At 31.7% G+C, this 23,929-nt stretch overlaps 1 protein-coding gene across 7 annotated transcripts in view; it reads left to right on the top strand.

The window, feature by feature from the left end:
• The window catches only part of Lrp1b (LDL receptor related protein 1B), a 1,703,137-nt gene that overhangs the window by 1,536,458 nt on the left and 142,750 nt on the right, over nucleotides 1-23,929 (top strand). For all 7 annotated transcript variants that reach the window (XR_010050782.1, XM_063259026.1, XM_063259028.1 and 4 more), the window contains one exon: nucleotides 20,338-20,454. Coding sequence is in view for 6 of the 7 variants with exons in the window: in XM_063259026.1 (XP_063115096.1) it covers nucleotides 20,338-20,454 (117 nt within the window). In the remaining variant the exon portion in view is untranslated. The remainder of the gene's footprint in view (nucleotides 1-20,337; nucleotides 20,455-23,929) is intronic.

The raw sequence follows: 23,929 nt of genomic DNA, 5'->3' as shown, positions 1-23,929 counted from the left end.
TGAATATAATAGTGCTACATGGATATACATGCTGTTTTCTCACCAATATGTGATCATTTCAGTTGATTTCAACTTTATTAAGTTACAGATTAATCTTTTAGGACTATTTTTACATTACTGCTTGTATGGACACATGCCTTACTTAGGACTAAAGGCTAAACTTGTTTTGAGTGTTTTTAACTTTTAAAGAAAATATGCTCATTTTCAAAATTATACCACTTATGTATTTAAACTAATGTTTAAATTTCTCTTACATTGTTATTAATAGTTATCACTTCAAAAATTTTGAATAAAGTGTACTATTAGATCATGATCACACTTTACTTTGTGTGTTTGTGGTGAAGTTTGGAGCCAGAACCTCATTCAAGTTAAGCAAGTACTCTGCCATTGAGCCATATCCCTAATTGCTATACCAATTTGCGGTTTCATTTCATTAGTGAATAATGATGCTAAACATTATTTTATGTACTTGTTTGTTATCTGTATGCTTTTTGGTGAAGTAATTGTTCAAATGGTATTCCATGTTTTAAATTGACTAGATTGTTTTGGGTAATTGAGCATTGCGTATTTTTTTTTATTATTCTGAGTCCAATTGCTTTTGCAGATAAGTGCTTTCGCTAGGCTTTCCATTTTTTGTTGAACTTTATTGCTGTAGAAGCTGAGGATATTGATAATACTTCTTATCTGATCAATGTAACTATTCTTTTCTATAATTTTCTATCTAATAAGTGTCCTAGCTATAGCTCAGACACTTTGTACACAGATGTAATGCATGTATCTTTAATTTTAGTCAATTCTAATTGCTTTTTTGTTTTACTCTTTAATTTTTCAACATATGGATTTTTTATGACTTGCACCATGTAGCTTCTAAATGATTGAGGATATTATTGATATTTATCTATAATTCTACTAGTGCTCATAGAACATTGCACAACTGAAAATGTTTTGTGATTTTTTTTGCCCATAACGTAGTCTGCCTTGAAAATGCTTCTATGTGTATTTGAAGACATAGTATTCTACTGTTTGAGGGTGGCAGGTTTTGTACATTTTAATGAAACCAAATTAAGTATCTCTCCTGCTTAAGCCTTCTATATCTTTACTGATTATGTATATATGTAATTATTCTAACAGTTATAAATTGAGTATAAAATATGTGGTTATATTGTTCTTCATCTGTTAATCCGATATTCTAAGTTTTTGACTCGTCTTTTAATATTTTGTCACTGGTACATGAAATTTTACAAGTATGATTATGTTGATCAAATGACCTACTTATCATTAGCAAATGAGCTTTTTTATATGGTTTTTGCCATGAAATCTACTTTTTCTGATATGTTTATAGCCTTTCCATTTTTAAAAAAATTATTGTTAGCCTAAAATATCAATACTCTACGTTTTGCACAAAGGTGTGAGTACTCAGAAATTTCTCTGTGAGTAGCAGAACTGTGAAATAACTGAGCCAGGTCCTACTTCCTAACAGCACTATTGTGCTCTCAGGTAGGTTTGTATTCTGTATCTAACTGACCTTCAGAAATGGCTAGTTACAGTGAAATACTTCAATATCTAGATTTATCTATGCTAGGACTGTAATACGAGTGGTTGTCCTTTACTCATAGAGACCAGTCAAGTGTACAAAAATCACTAGGCATTGTGGCCAGTAAATATTATTGGTGAGAAAACCATGAGCTGAACCTGATTTGATAGACACTATGATAGACTGTAGTCTATTATAGTAATTATTTTTTGTGTAGCTTAATCTTTCAAAGACAGCATTGTGAAAGAAAAGAGTTAAGCGGAGGCAATTTCTTAAGTAATATTACTTGGCAAGAACTCTATTTCTTCTTCTGTTTAGAACTCAGAGAAGATTACAAGAGAAAATTGGTTTTATACTATTTTGTTTTGTTTGAATTTATTGTTTGTGAAGGTGTGGAGAACTATTTCACAGAAAGTAGGAGACATCATGTTAACCACTGTTGATTTTCTATTGTTTTGAAGTCCTGTGTTGCTTCCATTGTTCTGTTCTAATCTGCATTGTTTTGTTTTGTTTTCAAATAAAATTTTAAAAATTATTTTAAAAAGAAATCAGAAACTATGATGAGAAATGCAAACATTAGTAATCTATAATGAAAATCTACCCTTTCCACAGACTCACAATAAATTTGTATTACGTAGCTTGCTATTAAATGTAATATACTTCCTGAAAATGGTCATTGTTTATGAGATTTAAAATAGCTAAATCAGAACTAAAAGGTACTATTCTTTCCCTTCTTATTTCAAGAACCCCTGAACCATAAATTTTATTGTTTTAATAGAAGAAAAAGTTAAAAGTATTACTTTTAATCACTCTTAGATTAAAAGGAAATTCCCAAGTTTTGAGTAAATCAGTGTATATGTTTGTAGTTGGGAATGATGGTGCAAGGACAGAAACATATTAGAAGAATTTTAGAAAATATGTGAACTTTTCTTGAGGGAATTAGAAAAAAGTACCACTAGATTTTTAAACCTATTTGGAATAGGACTTCCTTTTTATTAGTAATAGACATCTATATAGCAATGTTCTGAAAAGGAATAATTTTAATTTTGGACCAAGATTTCATGCTGAGGTGGAGATGATATTTTGATTAATGTAGAACAGCTAGGTTTCCAAGTGACACCACAAGTAAAATAGGGTATGTGAGTATCTACCAAGTGAATACAAATTATATTAAGGTAGTCCGTTTTTCTTCAAAATGTTTTTAATGGCATTTGCATATAATTTTAAAATGAGTGTATTCTTATTTAGGTGTTTTAGTTTTGGATTGAATAAAAGTACCTTTGATCCTCCAGGTATGTGTCAGCTAAAACTGTTCAACTAATACCTTCCTAGGTATAGTTTGTGATTTTAACAGGCAAGAAGAGTGGTTCTTAGTGACAGATTTCCTTCTGTAAACCTCAGTTTAGATCTGTTTCTAAAGAAATTTTCTGTAAAACAAATATTATTGTTGACAGAGAAAGGAAAATGAATGTTATTATATCTAGAATACGTAAGATACTAAGGACTTATTTTATACTTTCTTATTTTTTCCTTAAGTTCCCAAAAATAGTATTGAGGATAACCATCCATTAATGAAGGTCTAGTGTGGCAGAAATGCTTGTCAAGATTATGTTTAGAGCTTCTTACAAAAACCAGTTTTGCTGAAAATTATGTTTGGACAATAGTTTTTAAAAGCTTTACATTTTCTAAGATTCTGACAAAAAGTTATACTTTGTTGGGCTGTATGATGAAATACATGTTTTCAATACCTGAAATCATTCTGAAATACCTGCTATCATTCTGTATCACAAAGTTGCTTCATAAATCATTCTGCTAAATATAAATAAATTGATACAAACAAAAATCATAGAGTATCTTCACAAAACATATTTAGTGTGATAGAAACTAAATGTAGCACATAATTTGGTAATATATTTTACAGTCATACAGTAACAAGTCTGTATGAATTTCTATGATCTTAAGCTTTCCAGACATAAAAAATCATAATATATAATAAAATTATTATAAATTTTACACTATATATGACATCTAGGATGTGTTCCTTAAGCAAAATATCCTTTACTACTAAAGCAAGTCTATTTTGTGAGAGTTCTGAGTCAGTAGGACACTCTTGAGACATTCACCTATTTTCTGACTTAAAGATAGGACGTAAATCTCTGTTCATATGGTGTACCTAGATTAAATTTGGTAAATTTATATATATATATATATATATATATATATATATATATATATATTTGAATAAGTATTTCCATAATATAGTACATCTATCTTATTTACATATGCACTTGTATTTTCATCTTCTCTGGTGAGCCAATGTTGGAATAACCAAAGAAAGGGTTTTTGGGTAAAGACATTTTAATTATAGAAAATTCTAAATTAACACAAGCTGGTCAACAATACACGTAGAATTATAAAGTTAATGATTTATTTGTTTAAATATCACATTGTTTCTCTGGTGTTAGAAACAAAAAGGGTAAATCATGATCAAAATGCATAACAGATGTTGCAAAATAGGAAACAAATGTTCCAATAGGAGTTGGAACAAGGCAGGGAAGGGTTAAAAAATAGAGAATAGAAGGAAAAAATGGAAACAAACCTTTTGTAAATAAGCAGGAGAAGAGAAATTGGAGGAAGGGGAGAGGATTGGGAGAAAGAGAAGACTCTAGATATCCACAGGTACAAATTATCTATGATAAATGTTATCATTACATCTATCTAAAATGTACCAATTGGGTTACTTTAAAAATAAAATAATACAGGGCTGGGGATTTAGCTCAGTGGCATAAGCATCTCCCTGGCAAGCACGCAGTTGTGAGTTCAATTCCTAGTACAAAAACAAAACAACAACAACAAAAAGAATGGTTTAAAACAAAAATAATAAAGGTTGCAAGTCAGTAACAGAGATGGTTAAATTACCCAGAAGTTTGTTTCTTCATTATTTGAATTGGGAATATATAGTATTCTCATTCATTTTGAATGAATGGAAGGAGTGTTTCACTGGTCATTATCATAAGAATGAACAAAAAATGGGGTTGCAGAAAGGTAAACAGTGAAGTTTAACTGAGCTCTTAAAATATGCGATGCACTTTCTTATATTCCTAGAGGAGACTTTAAGTCAGATGTTGATATCATCAATACAGTTGTTATTGCTACTCTTTTCTTTCAGTCCCTAAGGCAACTGAGAGTAAAAAAGATAGTAATGGCAAAGTACTATTACAGGATTTAACATGAATTTGAACAAATCATCTGCCCCGCCCCAGTAAAAAGCATTGCTCAACATGAGTGTTCAAGAGCCTATGCCTAATCACAGCTCTGTCACTAACTAGTGATGTAAGCTGGGCTACTCATGCAAGGTTCTTGGCATGTTCTTAGTGCTTAAATTTTAAAAATTAGATGAGATTAATCATGAAGGTTTTTTCCTTAAACGTAGAACTTTATTAACTGCACACGGCAAGAATCTGATAATATTTCATATAAAAATGGCAATGGAGTAAATATTTTTAAAGTTGCTATCTAAAGTGTTTAGATCTCCTTAATGTTCTCTTTTCATCCAAATTAGCTTCAATACCTAACAGGACAGAAATCATATAATATGATGTTACACAATTGAATGAATACATAATTCATAAAGGTTTCAGTTTACTTTAATTTCTATTTAAACAATTAATTAAAAAAATCTTTTCTTCTTTAGATGTACTGTTTCCAAGATGTACTCTTGAACCAAGTTTATGTCTTTATTAGGTCAAAAAGATTTTCATCAAAATAAAAGAAGAACTTGCATAAATCACTGTTGAAGAAACTTTAATTCCTTGATACTGAATTAGTCAGTTGTTTAACTTTGGAAAACAAGAAATAAATATGAGAAGGAGTGGTACTAGAAAATCACAAATATAAGAAGCTGATACATGTCAAGTAACCTTCATCTGATATACTAGAGAAATACTTCATATAAGAAGTATTTCAGAGTTCAGATTTTTTTCAGATTTTGAAATATTTGCATGCACATTGTATTACAGGTCAGGGATGCAACTGAAGTCCAAACATAAATTTCATTTACATTTCATGTGCACCTTATACAAGTAGCCTGAAAGTAATTTTATGGAATATTTTAGTTTGCCTTTCTTTTGATTAAGATTTGCTATCATATGAAGTGAATTGAGTATTTTGTTCTTATGACATCTTGCTAGTACTAAGAAATTCTCAAGTTGGACCAATTTTGACTTGTCCTTTTGGGGTGAGGATAACCAGCCTATATGTGGTAAGTGAAATGGGCAAAACTGTTCTAAAGAAGCAACAGGGATTCCATTGTATGGGTTCCTCTCCTCTCCCCTTCTGCTCAGTAATTGGTTCTACCGATACTGTAAACAATTTTTGTCAGCTTTCATTTTAGACCTACTGATTAATGAAGACATATTATGAGATAACGCATATTTAAAGTCTACTTGCATTTGTTTGTCTTAGGTCTGATAGATTATCCTATGAGGAATAATTTTGTCCCTTCATTGTTTATAGGGATGTATTTAAAAGCTAAAGGGACCTTTGAGTGGCTAAATGAATGGAAAATTAATCATGATGTATATTTCCCATTGAGATACTTTGCTTTCTGCGTGTGTTTAATAGTTGTATTAAAATAAATTTTATTGGCATCTTTATTTGAATTGTTATAAAATGCAGTTCGAGCACTGGTTTTTTGCATTTCTTTTATAGCCTGCTGTCTTTCTAATGAATATGAGTCTATAGAAGGTTTAGCAAATTACAGAAAGTAAGCAGACTTATTAAAAGGTGAATAAAGACATCTAACAGGGAAGTGCAGTATTAGGATTTTTAAAGACGTTTGGGAATAAAGCCAAGTGAACATTAATGTACCATGAAGCAGAATTCTAAAAGAAAAGAAATCAATACCTTGCTGACTAGGCAGCCAATAAGGAAATAAGATAAAGGCTAACATGGTCATTTATGGATAAGTAGCATCTTATTGTACAGGGAGTCAAGTATGGGCCAGATTCTGTGCTAACTGATAAAAGAAGTGGAGCAGACAGACACAGAGAAAAAGAAGAGCATGGTGTTGTAAATGAGCTGTCTTACGTATTTAAAGTGTAGCATACTCCAGCTTATGAAAACACATAGTTCAGAAACAGTTAAAAAAAAAATAGTTACTGAAAGCCTTGAAATGGTGTCCAAATTTATCTTAGAATGTGAAATCTGCTCAATATAGGAACATCATTTTCTCCTCTCTGATGTAGATATGTTGTATGTTCAGATTTCTATGAAAGTCAGCCTGTTTCCTTGAATTATTTTTTGCATTAGTTTAATATTCAGATAATTCTAATCACCTCTTAAGATACCATAAAACTGAGATGCTAGTTTAAAATAATAAAAGAAAAAAATCAATTGGAAAGATTTGTTTTGGGTAATGATTGTTATGCATTTCCTAAAGGTTTACAGTGCAGATATTAGAGTTAGATGGTATGGGCTCAACTCCTGGTCCCATGGCTGTGGGTTTTGGAAAACCTAATTTATTGTAACATGAGGTCTAATGTAATTTGAGCTTCTGTTATTCAACATATTTTCCTAACTGAAACAATGGGAGAACTACATGAGTAAAACAACTTTGAAACTAACATACAGACCATATACAATGTGTGTTTATTGTGTTTTAAAAAATTCAAACATAAAATTTAAAATATAAACTAGAACTGGAAATATTAATATCAATTCCAAAAGACTGCCCCACAAGTATTGTTTACTTATGTGCTCTTGCATAACAAATTTTTTTCTATATTGACTACAATGAACTCAAATTTGGCAATATTATATTAAAATAAAATCTAAATTGACATGATAGACCTCTTTTTAAATTTCTTTTTCAAATTTTGTGACTTGAACCCAGGATTTGCTCACTGGTCTTTTCTCATTTCATTTTTTTTTCTTTTTTCTTTCTTGGTTTTGGGGTACTGGGAAACAAACTCACGACTTTGGGATTGGCAGGCAGGTGCTTAAACAGTGAGCTATATCCCCAACCATTTTCTTTTATTTGAGACACAATACTGCTCATTTTTAGTTGCCTAAATTGGACTCAAATTTATGATTCCTCCTGCCTCAGGCTCTGTATAATGCCAGAATTAATGGCAAAAGCAACCATGCCTAAATCTGTTTGTTATTTTAGTCAATAAATCTAGTCAGTAAATGCAGTCAATAAAGCAAATTATTGACTTTGAGTCAGTATATCTTATCAAATATGCTTTTTATTTTGCATATATTATAGGCTTTGAAATATAATTTGTGCTTATTACTACCTGCTGCATATTTATCAGTATATGACTTTTGGTAGTTTTGTAATCATGAATAAGAAATTTGAGGACATGAAAACAATTCAGAAATATCACACAAATAATAAAATATAGCAGGTACAAAATTTGGACTTCTACATTGTTACAATCCTTTGGTAATCCCTCACATCTCTATTTTTCTTTTCACATATATATGAAATTCATTGTAAGGAAAAGGAAGTTGATAAATAAAATGCTTTTTCAGAGTACGATACATAGCACAAGACATTTTATGCAAGCAGAAGTTTGCCTAAATAGTACGCCCTCATCTGTCCACTCTCTGCTTGCTCTCCCTGACGTTGCTTGCTTATTCCACTCAGTCACCTACGGTCCTTTTTATTCCCTTAGAGTCCACCTTTATTTTACTTGAAAATGTTCCTTCTAGTTGGGATATTTTTTCATGGACATGACTCAATCCCTCATCACTGAACTTGAAACTTACTTTCTTAATATATTGTCTTCAGAGTATACTGTTCATAATTCTCTTTTGAAAACACGTTTTCTAAGATCTTATTTATTTATCCCTGTAAGACTTATTACCTTCCAGGAAACTTTAAAAAAATTCTCAATAGTCTTCAAACTTCATTCAGTCATTAGCTTTCAAGCTTAATGGGAACAGGGATTTATATCTCTGCTTCATTCATTGCGGTATACAGGGCTCAGAACAGTGCATTAATACAAATATGTTCACTAAATGATTGCAGAAATCTGTAGCTGAATTTTCTCAGAACTGACATGTATCTGCAAGGATAAGAATACAAGAGGAAGAGGAATATTTAAAAGATAATTGCGGAAACCAAAAACGAACTGCTCAAGTAAGTCAGGGAATTAGGAGAATCAAGAAACATACATTATTGAGAAGACTGTAACAGGAATAGAACTAACCTACTCAGAAACTTTGATAGATAATGTCAAATGCCTCAAACCAAATGAGAGGGAGAGAAGGAGAGAAGGCCATTAATTTTGGTCTATGAAAGGTACTTCCAAATTGTGCTCAGGCAGGGTCGCATGTTAGAAGGCTTTTCAGTGTGAAAATGTCTGGAGATGAGTCCTTGCCATTCTATGCACCACCCAGACAACTCATGATTTTATTATAGTTTCAACTCTCAATACAGATTTGATGCTAAATTTTTTATTCACTGAAAATTAGATTTTAAAGTGCATGATATTAATTTCTCTTATTAGTCTGTATTTGCTGTATACAATGTTTGCATTCCCGGTGTGAAATTGGTGCATGTACATAATACATCTTTGTTCCTTTTTTCATCTTCTTCCTTCCTTTCTTGTCCTCATCACTTGGTTCCCCTTCCCATTTGAGAAAGTACCTTTTAATTTCCTTTTATTTATTATTTGTGTTTCATAATCTGGAAAATATACCTTATTGCTGTTTTATGGGACTATGAGTTATTTCCACTTTTTTGTCTTAAATTCCCCGCAAACAACCCATGTTACTTATAAGTGCTGTTTTCCAGAGGATACAAGAATGGCTTAAGGCAAGAAAACTTTATGAACCCGCTGAGTAGATCTGTGCAAAATCTAAATTAAAGCACATTTTTCTTTAAAATACCCTAGAATCTACATTTTCAGATAAGCATTAGCTATCTTTTTGACTCTAATATTTACTCTGTGATCTTTGGTAGGTCATTAATACTAGGTCTTTGCTCCTGAAATACCTGAAAAGCTTCACAGTGCTGTGGTAAAATTGTATATTCACTTAAAGCAATAAGATAATAAATGTAAAGAAACTGAATCAGTCCCTACAACATAGTGCTCTTAGCATCACTTTTCTCCCACTCCCGACACTGATTAGCTAGAAGTTCAAACTGTTATTGTAATCAAACATTATTAAGTTTACAGCTACTATTTATTAGATATCTAATTAATCATTCCTGGTTACTACTTAATAATTACTGATTACTATTTACTAAGCCAAGACTTAACTTTAATGCTATATACATTTCTTTCAATTTTAAATAGATAAGGAAACTGAAATATGAGAAAGATAGTCACGTTGGCATATACAATGGTAAAAATCAGAAGTACGTTTCAACTCAAGTTCTTCCCTTAACAACTCAGATTTTTGTCCTCCCATCAAGTTTGTTGGCCATACTTTGTTGCCTCCCATCAAGTCAAATTTGAATCAGTGCATCAGAAAATACAATAAATGCCTGATGCTTCAGAATAAATGCCTGATGCTTCAGATTCAGAGGCAGGAAAAACTAAACCATTGCAATAAATTGTCTATTTTAAATATTTTGACAAACTCACCTCTTAATTGCTTCAAATCGTGTGTACTCTCATTAGAAAAATAGAATATTTGTTTTAAAAAGGGAAGGAAGCACTTATTTTGTTTGTATCTGAGCACATTGAAAAATATACCTGGAATTGCTAGAACTTTTCCCCCAGATTCTATAATCATAGCATAAAGGTGGTTCTGAACACTATCTCTATGATTCTGCATCACGGATACTTAATTTCTTCTTCAGTTCTGATTTAGAAATGCTTGTATAATATTGACATACAGAGCATTTGTCAGGACTGTAGGCTAAGAAAAACATGTTAAGTGGGACTGCAAGAGTTTAGTGGATGACACAGATTATGTTAGCAAAAGATGAGAGCATAGCTAGCTGCCTCCCACACACACCACTTCACAGCCATGAAGTTACAATACAAATGTGTAAATGAGAAAAAAATCACAAATTCTTGTCAAGTGAGATAGATAGCGTTGCAAGATGTAATATGACACTTTTTAAAACTGGGTGAGTTGAATGTGAAAAATTTCCACTGAACATTACATTTCATTGACACGCACTTTTAAAAATGTTATTAGTGGAGTTTCTACAGAGATAGCTTATTACATGCTCACCTCTTTATAAAGAAAATATGTCATTGGCAATTTGTTTTATTTTGTAATCTTTTCTCTTCTCTACCTGGAAGGATAATGCAAAAGTCAAAGAAAAAACTATTCAAAATGCAACTGGAGTATCTGAACCCAAATGGGACAAAATACAACAGGTGTTAACTCCCCTTGAAGAACAGGTTGTATATTTCAGTGTTCACTGAAGAATAATACTCTGATTGATGAGAAATAATATGAAATTTTCACACTGCAGCTTTCCTGATAAGCAGTATCACTAGAGGCTATAATAACACATGTCATGTAGAGAGCATGCTCAAAGGAGTCTGTCACATTGACCTTGGAATTCAGGATTTTCAAATAGTTCTTAAACGAGGACTGATTCTGAGGCTTTTTGGGATGAATTTTCATTGCTTATGTCATTCTGAGCCAATGAAGTAGTGTAGGAATTGTGTAAGCCTGCACATATAGATAACATCATTATCAGGAGTCTATAATACTTTTAAACAGTAAACATAACACAAAATTTGCATTAGTAAAGGCCTGTCTTGCCTGTAGGTGACAGACATTAAACACAACTAGTGAGCAAATGTAAACTTTCTGTCATGTTTCCAAAGAGTAAATAAAGCTGAATTCAGGCACAAATTTGTAACCAAATATTCACATTCAGTCAATAGAGTCCTACTGCCTTTTTCTGCACTTACAAGCTCTGTCGGTTTCTTCTGAAATAGCTACTTTTCACATGGTTTCGAAATGATCCATGGCAATTTAAGATTAGAAGATTTGTAATTTTACTAGAGAAAATTATTCTCTTTTTTCATTGTCCCAAGAAATGAACTAAAATGGCTTTAATTGTCTTGAGTAGGTTATTGACACTCTTAAGAAGCTATCTTAGTATCTATTTTTTTAATTTTCTCCTTAGAAAGAAAACATCACGTTTTATTTTAACACATTGCTATTCATAATAAGTCATTATGTTTTCCAGCTTCCCTGTAGCTAGGTGTCTTCATGTGAGTAATTTCCGACCATAATGATGCAAGCAGAAATGTTATGGGCGACTTTTGAAAAGACTGTTTAAGGGCAGCAGATGAAAGCTTTGTGATTACGGAAAGACTTCTTTGTTTGATATTTTTCTGCTTCTTTTTGGGTCAAAAAGTTTATTTCTCAATTTGCAGACATCATTTTGGACTGTGAGGTGACTAAAGACCATCACAAACTATTAAGATACTGAGGTAGAATAATAAGAGAATATTCTGGGTTGTATGTTCATCCCTGTGACAGTGGAGGCAGGGACTCACAATTAACAGCATCACAATGTGCGAGAAGAGCTCTTTGAAAAATAAAGCAAAAAACTAAGCTGATTTAAGCATTAATAATACGTTCTCACTATGAAGATGTCAACAACCCAAAAAAGTCAGAAGACGCTATCTGGAAAGAGAAGTATGGAGTTGGAGCTGGATTATTTTCTTTTGTGGAAGGCTTTGCTTTTGTGGGGCAGGAAAAACCATCTGTTAACCATCAAAGCATCATCTTTTTATGTAGAAACTACTTTTTTTTTCCTTTTAAATCAACTCTGTATGATTCTGATCTCTCATCTTAAGTGTCTCCTAACATCTCTGTTCACATGGTAGGCAAATGAATAACTATACATATTTTCAAATATTCTTGTTCTCCTTCTTGCCTAGTTGTGAATTCTCAAAGTAATGATAGAAATAATAAGAATATACTATTGTTATTTTATTTAGCATGTAGTGTCTTTCAGTTTCCCTAATGTTTTCCTCCACAGTCACAATCTCTTTTCCCCATTTATAGGGTTTGCTTATATTTAGATATTGTGCAATTAAATTCATATTTTAGGCTTTAATTTGCTGTAGTTTTTTTTTCCCTACTTACTTAAATTGCTAAAATATTTCCAAGTTACTGTCTTTAAGTTTTAGTTACTTTACCTCCAAGCAGTGTTCAATTATATGATAGATTTCAATTTGAATTACTTTTTCACTTGGTTATTTTAAAGAATGATGTATGATCAACTTTGCAGAAACATGTGACCAATTTTTTTTTCTCGAATTAATGCATATGTGTAAAATTGTTAAGACACTAATACTGAGAGATATAAAGATATATATTGGTTATTTACTATCACTGCCTTCCATGTCTGTTATCGTTTCTTCTGTGATTTTCAATATGCCTGTTTCATGTTTTTTGTTGAAGATATTCTTACTTATTTTCTCAAGAGGTACTTTAGCACTTATATATCTTTTGAGCTGGTATTTTCATGGGAAAAAAAAAAAAAACAACCTTATTTCTCCATCTACCTTGAAAGATATCTTTGCCAGATAGGTTAATTGGTATTGGAAGTATAGCTTTTAAGGTTTACAGTACTCTGCTCCAAGTTCCTTAGTGTTAGTGTTGAGAAGTATGCAGTGATTCTAATTGATTTGCCTTTGTAAGATAATTTTTTGTTTTGTTTTGCTCTGGTTGCTTTTAATGATCTGCTAGCCATTTATTTATTTATTTATTTATTTATTTTTGCCGGATTTCTGGTAATTTAATAGGATCTATCTTGGTGATCTTCTTTTGTTGTCATAATTGTTTGGTGTTCCATAAATAACCTCCCTTCTTACATTCGTCAACTTTTCTTCTGTGATTTCTTTCAATATGTTATTAATCCATATGGGGCTTCTGCTAGTTTCTCTCTAATGGCAATTAGTTTTAAATTGCTATTATTGTCATCTAGAAATTGGTGAAAAAATCTCTCTTGTTTTCTCTCTTTTTCTTTTTACTTCTTTGAGTTTTACATTGTTACTCTTTTATTTTCAGTATCACACACTATGTGATACTGAAAATATTTGATATGTGATACTGAAAATATTTCACAATGGTCATCTTTGTTATTTATGGATTCTATACAGTTTTTTATTTTACGTATTTCTGTCTTACTTTTTTTAAGGATTTCATATCCTTGATGAATCTGTCATTCAAATTTTAAACTGTTTTGTTTAGTTCATTTGTTTTTTCATAATATTTATCCAAAATTCATTGTGAACATATTGAGTGAAACTAGTGTGAGCTTTGGTTCATTTATTCTTTAAATTAATCTATTTTCTTAATTTCTTCTGTGAAATTTTTATAGAGCTCTGCTACCTGGTATTTATTTTGTTCATCCTCTCAGACCTGTTTCTCTGCCTTGGAAGATACTGATGAACTTGAGGATCTTATGTATATATATATATATATATATATATATATATATATATGCCATATATGCCCCTCTAAATCCTTCATTTTTAAAGGATGGGCACTAAGACAGAGGACTAGAAAAATGGGAAGAGTTTATACTTTATGTATATTTTTAGTAGATGCTCCCTCCTTGTCAATAATTTTCAACTTTCTATCACCATGCAGGCATTTCTCTGCTTCGTTGTTGACTGTAAGTGATTTGAACTCTGTTCCTGTGTTTGACTGAAAACATTATTTCTGAGTGTAAAAGCAACAACAGAGTCAATCATACAACACTTCTCTATGAGGTTCCTTGCAATTACACTTTCATTCTTTGTATAACCTTTATGTATACTGTGGCCATTTATTTTTTGTGACTGTTCTACAGTGAGGCAGGGAAATGGAAAGAGGAAAATGGCAGAGATTGGCTTAGGAGCGCAAGACACTAACCGTGAGGTTGAGGGGGTTAGGGACAGATGAGAAGAAAGTTCGAACTGGTGTCTGATTCTATTGGAGTGTTTTTATATAAGTTTAAGGGTTAGTATTGGGAGTTTTCAGAGAATATTTGTAGAGGCTGGTGTGAGATATGTGAGGAAAGTGGTTACTTTGTGATTGAGGAAAGCTGGGTGGTTATCAGAGCTTAAAGATAGAGAAGACAATAGGCCAGGAAAGATCAGGAATGATATGAGAAAACTGAAGGCTGGGGGGGGGGTGGATTTCTTCTTTAAATGCTAGAGAAGAAAGGGAGCTAAGTGTGAGAACTTAAGTACTTGAGAAGAAGAGTTTACGTATTTGGAAAAATAAATACGCTAATAATATTTCTTTAGGGGTTTGAAGTGAAGAATTTAGCTAGGCAGCTAAAACCAGATAGAGAACCTAGATACCTATTAAGTCAGAGCCGATGGAAGAAAAAAATGCATGAGAATAAAAACCTAATAAACACAAAACCCCTAAAAAATATACATATCCCTACACTACTAAACAAATCAAGAAACAAAAACAAACATATCCAGTGGGAATAAAGGTTATATAAGCCAATGAGATAGTGCATGCCTGATTCACAGGGAGCTCTTTGCCAGTCTGAATGCTGTCACCTCAGTAACTGCTCTGAATCTTCCACTGAAATGCTGACGCTAACTCACACTCAGGACTTCTTTCTGCCAGCTTGCAGGACTTCTCGTAGAGACTGATCCAGTCTGAGTTTTTGGGTTAGGGACACTCTTGGTCTCTCTGGATATGATGGTGGAATTAGGAAATTACCAATTCATTGGCAATAAAATTGTCCACTAAACAAGGAGTATTTCTGTGCCATCAAATTAGCTCAGAAATAATAAACTATTCAAGGACAGAAGTTGAGAACATACTATGAGGCCCTTTTTGGATCTCGTTAGTCTGGAGAAGAAATTCCCAGGTATAGTGAAAGCATCATAGCAACCCAAGTATTAATCCATAGTTAGAATTCACTAAATGCAATAGTGATAACTCGTCTTATGGTTATAAAAAAGCATTCAGCAGTAATTTTATAAAATCAGAAATTTATAAATCCCCGATAGTTGAGGTCAGAGCAATGCCAGAAGGAACAGAAAGGAAGAAAAAACATTTTCAAATCTTTTGCTAACTGATATGGAAAGGAAGAAAAAGGAGGGGCTAATGATCCTAATGGTGGTAAAGTAAGTTATATATTTATGTGGAATAACAGGAAAAACTGGGTATAAAATCAGTAGTGAGAAATGGAGTAAGAAATGATTCTATGGCATATATATATATATGTATTAGAGGAAAAGTTACAGGGAGAGAATGGGATAGAAAAAAGAAAAGAACCATAATGGAAAGATAAGAAATAGAAGAAAGAATTCAGGTTAAAATATATGGGTATGACTGGAAGGAAAAAAAGGAACATGGGAGAATACTTTACCATTTGTAAACTATTGGAAGAAAAGGGAAAGAGGAAGAGAAACACAATCCACCATCACACACACACACACACACACACACACACACACAGCCTTAAAAGAAAATAATGGTCAGTTATTGGAATAAAAGTAGGGAGAAATGAACAGAAAAGGGAAAACAGTGAAAAATAAAAATATCTATTGTTTTGAACTCGTGGGTCTTTTCCATACCCAATATTTTAGGAGCAGAGCTCAAGCCAAATGTGCTAATGCTGGAAGTCTAAGGGGTCAGTCCAGTACCAGAAATGATGCCAGATGCACACACTCACATATAATGGGGATCAGGCATCAGTACATCCTTCCAACCCTATGTGACTCAGGATGGACCTGGCTTCTGGCCACATGAGCTGGATCTACATTTACCAACTCAAGCTTTCAGCAGAACTCCCTTCAGTCTATTTTCTGGTAACTTTCACATGATGATAGTCTGCTATCAATAGAACCAGTAGCCAAGCTCCCTTGACGCATGGCTGCAGTGGCCTGTGAGTGCCTAAATGTTTGAGCACAGAGAAATGAACTATGAAGAACTGATTCCCTAGGAGATTCCTTCTGAGAAATGTTCTCAAGGTTTCTGTTCTTAAATAAAAGTTTGATAGTTTTGTACTCTCTAACCTACAGTGAGATCTTAATGATTTATGAGACATCCTCAATTCATCTTTCTTCTTGTCACTGTATAAGATAGTTGGTTTTTATTTAATGGTGCTAAACACCTTAGCAATCACACTTCACTTGGCACCAAATTTATGCACGGGTCCTTCTGTGCAAAAATTTATTTTTAAGTTTTTTTTTTTTCGTTCTGCCTGTTGTCCATTCTCATGGACATCTCATCGTTTTGTATACTGTCCATTCTCAATATAAATCTGGTAAAAGTCAACCACCAATATCCATGCCACATCATAAAGTTTGGGCTTTCTTGTCATTTTTTTCCAGCAGATTAATTAAGCCACCTCCCTTAACCTCAGTCACTTTGAGAGTCATAATACACAGAGAAAATGTACAAATTTTTCCACCAGAGCCTAATACATTAGTCCTTGTTCACATTGGTATCTCCAAAGTCTGTTTCAGCATCATAAATTCATAAGGAAACACCAAAAAAATCAAGTTTCAAATACACAATTTGTTTCTCCATATTATAGTACTAATAAATGTGATAATATATTTTTGCAATGCTGTTTAACAAAATGAATTAATGTAAAACACAATGAACATTTTATATTAATTACTCTGGAGCACTATATTTTGGAAATATATGTTCTGCTTTTCACTCATGTTTTTAGGGGCTAGCAACATTCAATCTCTGCTGCACATTAGAATCACCATTCTAGATTTAATAAATAATATCTGTTTAATTTTGAGAGTGTAATTCAATTGACATGGAACATACTATGGAGAAAAATGATTTAAGTTTCCCATATAATTTTAAGTATAGGAAATTTGGACACTTACATTTTAGACCTTGCATTTATATAATATATGATATACATATTGAGATATATATATATATATATATATATATATATATATATATAATGCTATATGTACCTGCATATCAATCATCAAGATAGATTTTAAGTACAGAACAATGCAATATAGTTTTTACTTTAGACTTTCATATGTGGTGTCAAAAGTTAAATGTTTGGAAACAAAATTTTTATTCTTGATGTAAAGCAATTGATCTTCCCCAGTATTATTATTCTTTTTTCTTTTTTCTTTTTGATACCGGGAATCAAACTTGTGACCTCACGCTTTACCATGCAGGCATTTACGCTGTTGAGCCAAATCCAGGGCCCTCTTCAGGATTATTTTTGCCAAGAGGAAATCTTATGAACTTGATCTTTTAAGAAATACATATAGAATTTTCTAGTACAAATTATGATGTGTCAATGTAGAAAAAAGTGGAAAACAATTATTTAAAATAAATCCATTTAACTGTATATACTTTGCAATCAGGAGGATGCTTCTTTTAAAGGCCACTATTGTTATGCTACAGCAAATTATTCATTATTTCATTCAGTCCAAACTTCCTTACATTCCTGCATTCTAAATTTTTAATATTATTGAAAATACCACAAAACATGACAAAATTAATATTTACACAAAGTAGTAGTTTGTTTTTTATAATGAAAGTTTTATAAATACCTAAATAATTTGATATAAATACCTAAACAATTTATTATAAAATTTCAAGCACTGTAACATTGTACATTTTTCCTAATTAACTAAGATATAGAGACTAGTACTTTAGAACTTTTGACTATGTTAAACTAATATTTGAAAGTAAAGCAAGATGGAAGAGTGAAAGAGGATAAAATATAGAATAATACTTCATACTATGGCACAAACTATTTTATGAATAATTATTAGCAAGCAATTATGAATAAGTAAGGAGAGGAAATATATAGGTATATTTAAGTATATACGAAATATTTCTTGAGATTTTCTGTAATATCAGCTGGATATAATTTTCTCCTTGCCATTTAACATAATTTAAAATATTTGTAAATTGGAGAAATTGTTTAAACTCTTTTAATACTTATTTTTTTCTTTTATTTTCATAACTACAATAGTACTTCCCAAGAATATTATGAGAATTGAATGTGATCGTGTCATGGAGATGTCTAGCCAAAAGCTAGGCTAAATCCTCAGTAGATGGTTATTATTTAATTTTCACAACTATGACTAAATCATTTTTCTTTCATTGAGGCTGAATTTCCCAAGATGCATTTGAAATATAAATTACAACTACCACAAAGTAATTCATCTTCTTTTAATTTACTTTACTATTCTGAAATTTGAATCACGCTACTGTCCATCTCTAATATGGCTTAGAAGGAGCTGATCTCAGAATGTGACACAGACATCCTATATTTTGTACAAGGTTACTGGGATCCTTTTGTCTTCTTCCAGAGCTCTTTCCAAGCTTATGTTGTTCTGGAAAAGAATTGACAGGAAAGAAGGTAGCAAGTTGTTTTGCATTCACTAAAGTTATTCAAGGTAGGATTAAAATAGGAAAAGAAACATACTTGTCATAGTGCTGAGTGGTGAGCAGGAAAGGGTTGCAGCAGCCAGGAGGCATCGTCTTTTATATTGTGCATTCTGATGTCAAATTTGGTCATTTTATAAAAATCCTGCTTGATCTTGTGATAGAAGAAATGAAGATATCATTCTAAAAATGGTACTAGTTGTAAGGATTCTGTAGCTTCTCTGTGCATGTCCTGAATATCTCTTATCACTCCTACCTACCCAGCCACTCGTCATGTTCTAAATTCCTGTCTCAGCATGGCTACAACATGCACGCTATTAGGTTAATACGCTATTAGATAATCTCTGCGTTTTACTACCATATCATATATACAAGCACAATCTGGTCTAGTCTACAAAGGATTCCATTACACCTTGTATGACACAAAAAGGAGGCTGAGTGATCATTTCCACCTTCTGCTAGGTAGCTTTGTGTTATTATGTACATAGCTTGTGAAAACTGTCTACTCAGGTCATGAGGAACACTGCTAAAAATTACTTACTAATGTTAAAGTTTACAACTTGTATGTTCACTGTGCTAACTCTCTGAGGCAACATGTGATCCTTGGGTTGTGAGTTACACATACCTTATTTAAAGGCTCATGATGAATAGAATATTACTAATCTTAATCTCTGTCTCCATGTAAGGCCTGATACAGGTTCACTATTCTTACTTGAAAAAAATGAAATTTGAAATATTCCAAAACTTTTTGAAAGCCAACTTGACACCACAAGTGAAATTTTCTACACCTGACATCATGTGATAAGTCTCTGTCAAAATGTAGAAAGACCAAAAATGAGGAAAATAATCTTTCACTTATGTTTTTATGTGTATATGTGACATACATTTATTTTGCCTTTATACTGCGTCCAAATCCAAAGACAATTCATTAGGTTAATGTAAACACTCTAAAGCTTGAAAAATATCTCTCATGTGAAATATGTCTCATACATTTTTTAAAAATTTATACTATTTAGATTTTCCAAGAGTTTTGTTTCACTAATGACAAATATTTTAAAATAAAAGCTAAATTGAATTAGATTATAAATGACACTTGTAACAAAGACAAAATAGCAATCTCAGAGCTGAATAACAGCAGAAATAGAGTAGGTTAAGTGGGGTGTCCTTAAAAGATGTTGATTTAGGATAACTTTGCCTTTTTCCAAATGATTTGTGTTGATTTCCTTTGGGTGGTTTACTGAAAATTTTTGTAATCAGACTTTGATGAAAAAATGACTAATAACGAAAAAACAAGAGAAAAAATAATTATCCAAAACTTGTTTTCACCTTTTTCCAACAATTTTTTTCAGTTGCAAATTACACTAAATTCATAGGAAGTGTGATGTCTAGTGGAACTAGGGTATTGTGAAGGGTGTCCTCATGGAAGCCATTGATGTGAACTCAAGTTCTTTCCATTACAGATAAAAAGACATGTGGACCTCATGAATTCCAGTGTAAAAACAGCAACTGCATTCCAGATCACTGGCGATGCGATAGCCAGAATGACTGCAGCGATAACTCTGATGAAGAAAATTGTAGTAAGTAACTCGTGCCAAATAACCTTGCAGTCTTGTCAGGACGCAGCTTTTCTTTCAGTTAAGGTAAAATGTGAACTTACCTGTCCTGCAACTCACAATATTATATGTATATTCACATATGATCAAGAATATTCAGACTAAATTGACTTAAATCTTAACAAGCTAGAATTACTAGATTTATTTTCTTCCAGTTCTCAGAATTACTATGAATGCATGATGAGGTTTAATGCAACCTGTTAGAATGCAATGGAGGAGTTTCTCTGTGAAAGTTTATACAATGAGCTGACTGACAAGGAGATGTAAAAAAACAAAAAAAAACAAAAACAAAACAAACAAAAAAAAACCTTCTTATTCTATGATAGATAGTATTCATTTCATTTCAGTCTCAAAATCTTTTGCTCTGCAAATTCATCCTAGCTTATATTTCAGTGAATCTGTTATTTCTCTGCAGATGCGATCATAAGTATTTAAGATGTTTTTATTTAAAAATAGAATAACATCTTCATTATGAACTTACTCTTCTATTTTATAATTTTGAAAATAAATATCCAATAATTTTATTTTCTAAAACATATGGCACTATGCAAAGGTATTGATAATACCTGTAAATTTTTAAAATTAGATTCTTAGCAAATTTCTTGCTTTCCTTGCTATTTTGCCTGGGCTATAACCTAGAGTTTGCACATGCTCTGCAAGTATTTGAATACTGAGCAGATATACACTCACTATTTCTGAGAACCTTTTATCAGTGCTTCCATACATTATTGTGTGGACAAGTATAATAATACATTTAAAATATGATAATTATATTCTATCTATTAAATATTTGTACCTTTCTTCTTCCAAAAAAGGAGATGGAGCAGATTAAAAACAATAATGTCTCCTTTTACATATGTTTTATTGTTAAAAGAGCATTCACTCTTAGGAGGAAGAAGATTAAATTTGCTAGGAATATGTTACACTAAAGCATGCAATTAGTAGAGCAAACGCTTAAAAAATTACAAAAACTTTTAAATTACAAAATAGGAACTAATGTTTTGAGTAATTTTTCAAAAATCTGACACATTTGAGAACATGTAGGTTAAACCTGAGGTGTCTGTATTATTTCAATTAGTGAATACTCTGAATATAGGAATCTTTTCAACTGCTGCATACAACTAACTCCTAACTAATCAAAGTCACTGAAAGGTAGAGAAAATTGCTGGGAGTAAAAACACTTTAGATTTCTTTATTTAGCAAATTAAAAAAAAAACTTATATACTTTCTTCTCTGTTTTGCCAGGGATAACAATAAAAAATTTGATAGAATTATGGGAGTAATGATAAAAGAATAAAAGCAGAAAAGAAAATATCACATACAGTGTATTCTTGTTTCTTTGTATATCAAGTGAAATATAGTTTGGTATGCTTTGATGCTGATTGTATGCTGATGTATAGATTTCTGAAGTCAAATACTTTAGGACTGAATGATACTGGAAATATGAGAGTGTGAGTGAGAAGGAAATTTGGGGAACTTTGGTGTGGAGAATTTTTATTCAAAGCAGTAGTCCATATTGTGTGAGAGCTTAGACTCCTACTATAATAAGAAAAGAAAGAGAAGGATGAAGGTTTAAGATAGCCTTCTTTTGAGTCTGCAGTGGTGTTCTAAGTGGCTAAATATCATTGTACTGACATCCAAATGTCAGTCTTTGGCACAAGAAAGCAAAACAATAATTGTCTCACTTGTCTCTGTGGAAACTGAAATCAGTCTTTGTAGCCACAAAACCCTTAAGAAAGAAACAAAGCATGTAGCTGCAATGTCAAGCATTGTGGTATAAAATACTCTATTATATGTGTTTCTCTTCTAGTTTCTATTCACTCTGAATTTTTTTTTGTAAGACAAGTAATACTGATGAAATTGCATAGGAATATGACACTGGACAAGAAAATATTACATTATATTTGGGACAGAGAAGAACAAAAGGCATACACAGAATAAGTGTAGTAATAGGTTTATATGCAGGGAAAATTTAAGACTTTAAGACAAGTATGAAAGTATATTGATTTGGTAAGCATGTAGAATACTCGAAAAATAGCAAATGGATAACTGTGAAACTTCAAATTTTGATGTTCGAAGATGCTGTCCTACAGACGCCAGAAGAAGTTGACATTACAAACACCAGTTGTTCTGTAGAGACCAAAGATGTAGAGAAAGAGTGATTCAGTTAATTAGCAATAGTTGGACATTGCAGCACGCACCTGTAATCCCAGCCCTTTGGAGAATGAAGTAGAATAATCACAAATTTGAGTCGTTCAGTTCATAATGAGAACCTGCCTCAAAAAAAATATTTAAAAATAAAGATAAGGATGTAGATCAGTGTGAAGGTCCTCATTTCAATCCCTAGTGTCATAAAAAAGACATTAGTAATACATAATATACTAATATGGAAGCCAATGTTAAGACAAATTGCTACTATAATAAATGACATCAAGATATTTCTCTATGCTATTGAAGTTACTATAAATCTATACATCTACACTTTCGTCAAATTATAATGCTTATTTACTAGACATTTGCTTTTTCATTTATAACTTTATACATGTATACAGGAGTAATGATTCCTTGTCATGTCATCTAAATTTTATTTGTCAATAATATGCAACTTGATTTACAATGAATAATTATTGCTATTTATTATTAAGTAGGAAAATGTACCAGAGATAATAAATGAACTGTATATTTAAAACCAATGGCAACATATTATTAAAGTCACTTTCGTATTTATTTCTGAATCTGCTTTAATTAATTTTCTTTTTAAATTGTGTTGGAGGCACTTTAATCATATCTAAGGAAAGAGTTCAAATAATAGTGCCGCAATTAACAAACAGCTATGTTTTAAATTTAATAAGCATTTTTACATTTTAATTTTCTTGGGATAGTTAATTGTCATTTCAACATCATGTGCTGATCATTTCTCCTCCTAAGTTAAGCAAAAGTAGTTTGATTTAGCAATAATTTCTGTTCTTTTAAAACAAAAATTTTTTCATAATCAAATAATTTTGTAAACTAGATCAATGATGTTGAAATGCTTGAAAAATCTCACCAAAATAGATGATATGTAGTTTTCTAAGTAATCGATGTGCAAAATAAATTTAATCTTTGCATTATGAAGTTATTATTATGATTATTATTATTTTATACTGGATATTATATTCATGACCTCATGTTGCCAGGCAAGTGCTGTGCCACAGAGCCCTAGAAATTTTCTGGCTCCAGAAGTCAAGAATCTTACAGATCTTAAAATATGAAATAATTGTATCTATTTGACTACAGCTTTACAAGGAGAGAAGTATTCTTGCCTTATGTGAATATGTAGTACTTTCACACTGACTTTGTGTCAAAAGATTAAATTTATAGGATAGAGTTATATAAAATGTATTCTAAAAATGTATTCTCAGTTTTTTATACCCACACTCATGTAGCTTTTGAAATTACT

Source organism: Cavia porcellus, unplaced genomic scaffold, assembly GCF_034190915.1.
Source record: "Cavia porcellus strain 051 isolate PalLab524CR breed Dunkin Hartley unplaced genomic scaffold, mCavPor4.1 scaffold_12, whole genome shotgun sequence".
NCBI classification, from domain to species: domain Eukaryota; kingdom Metazoa; phylum Chordata; class Mammalia; order Rodentia; family Caviidae; genus Cavia; species Cavia porcellus.
The sequence above is the reverse complement of the archived record's forward strand: the minus strand, read 5'-3'. Positions and strand labels throughout refer to the sequence as shown.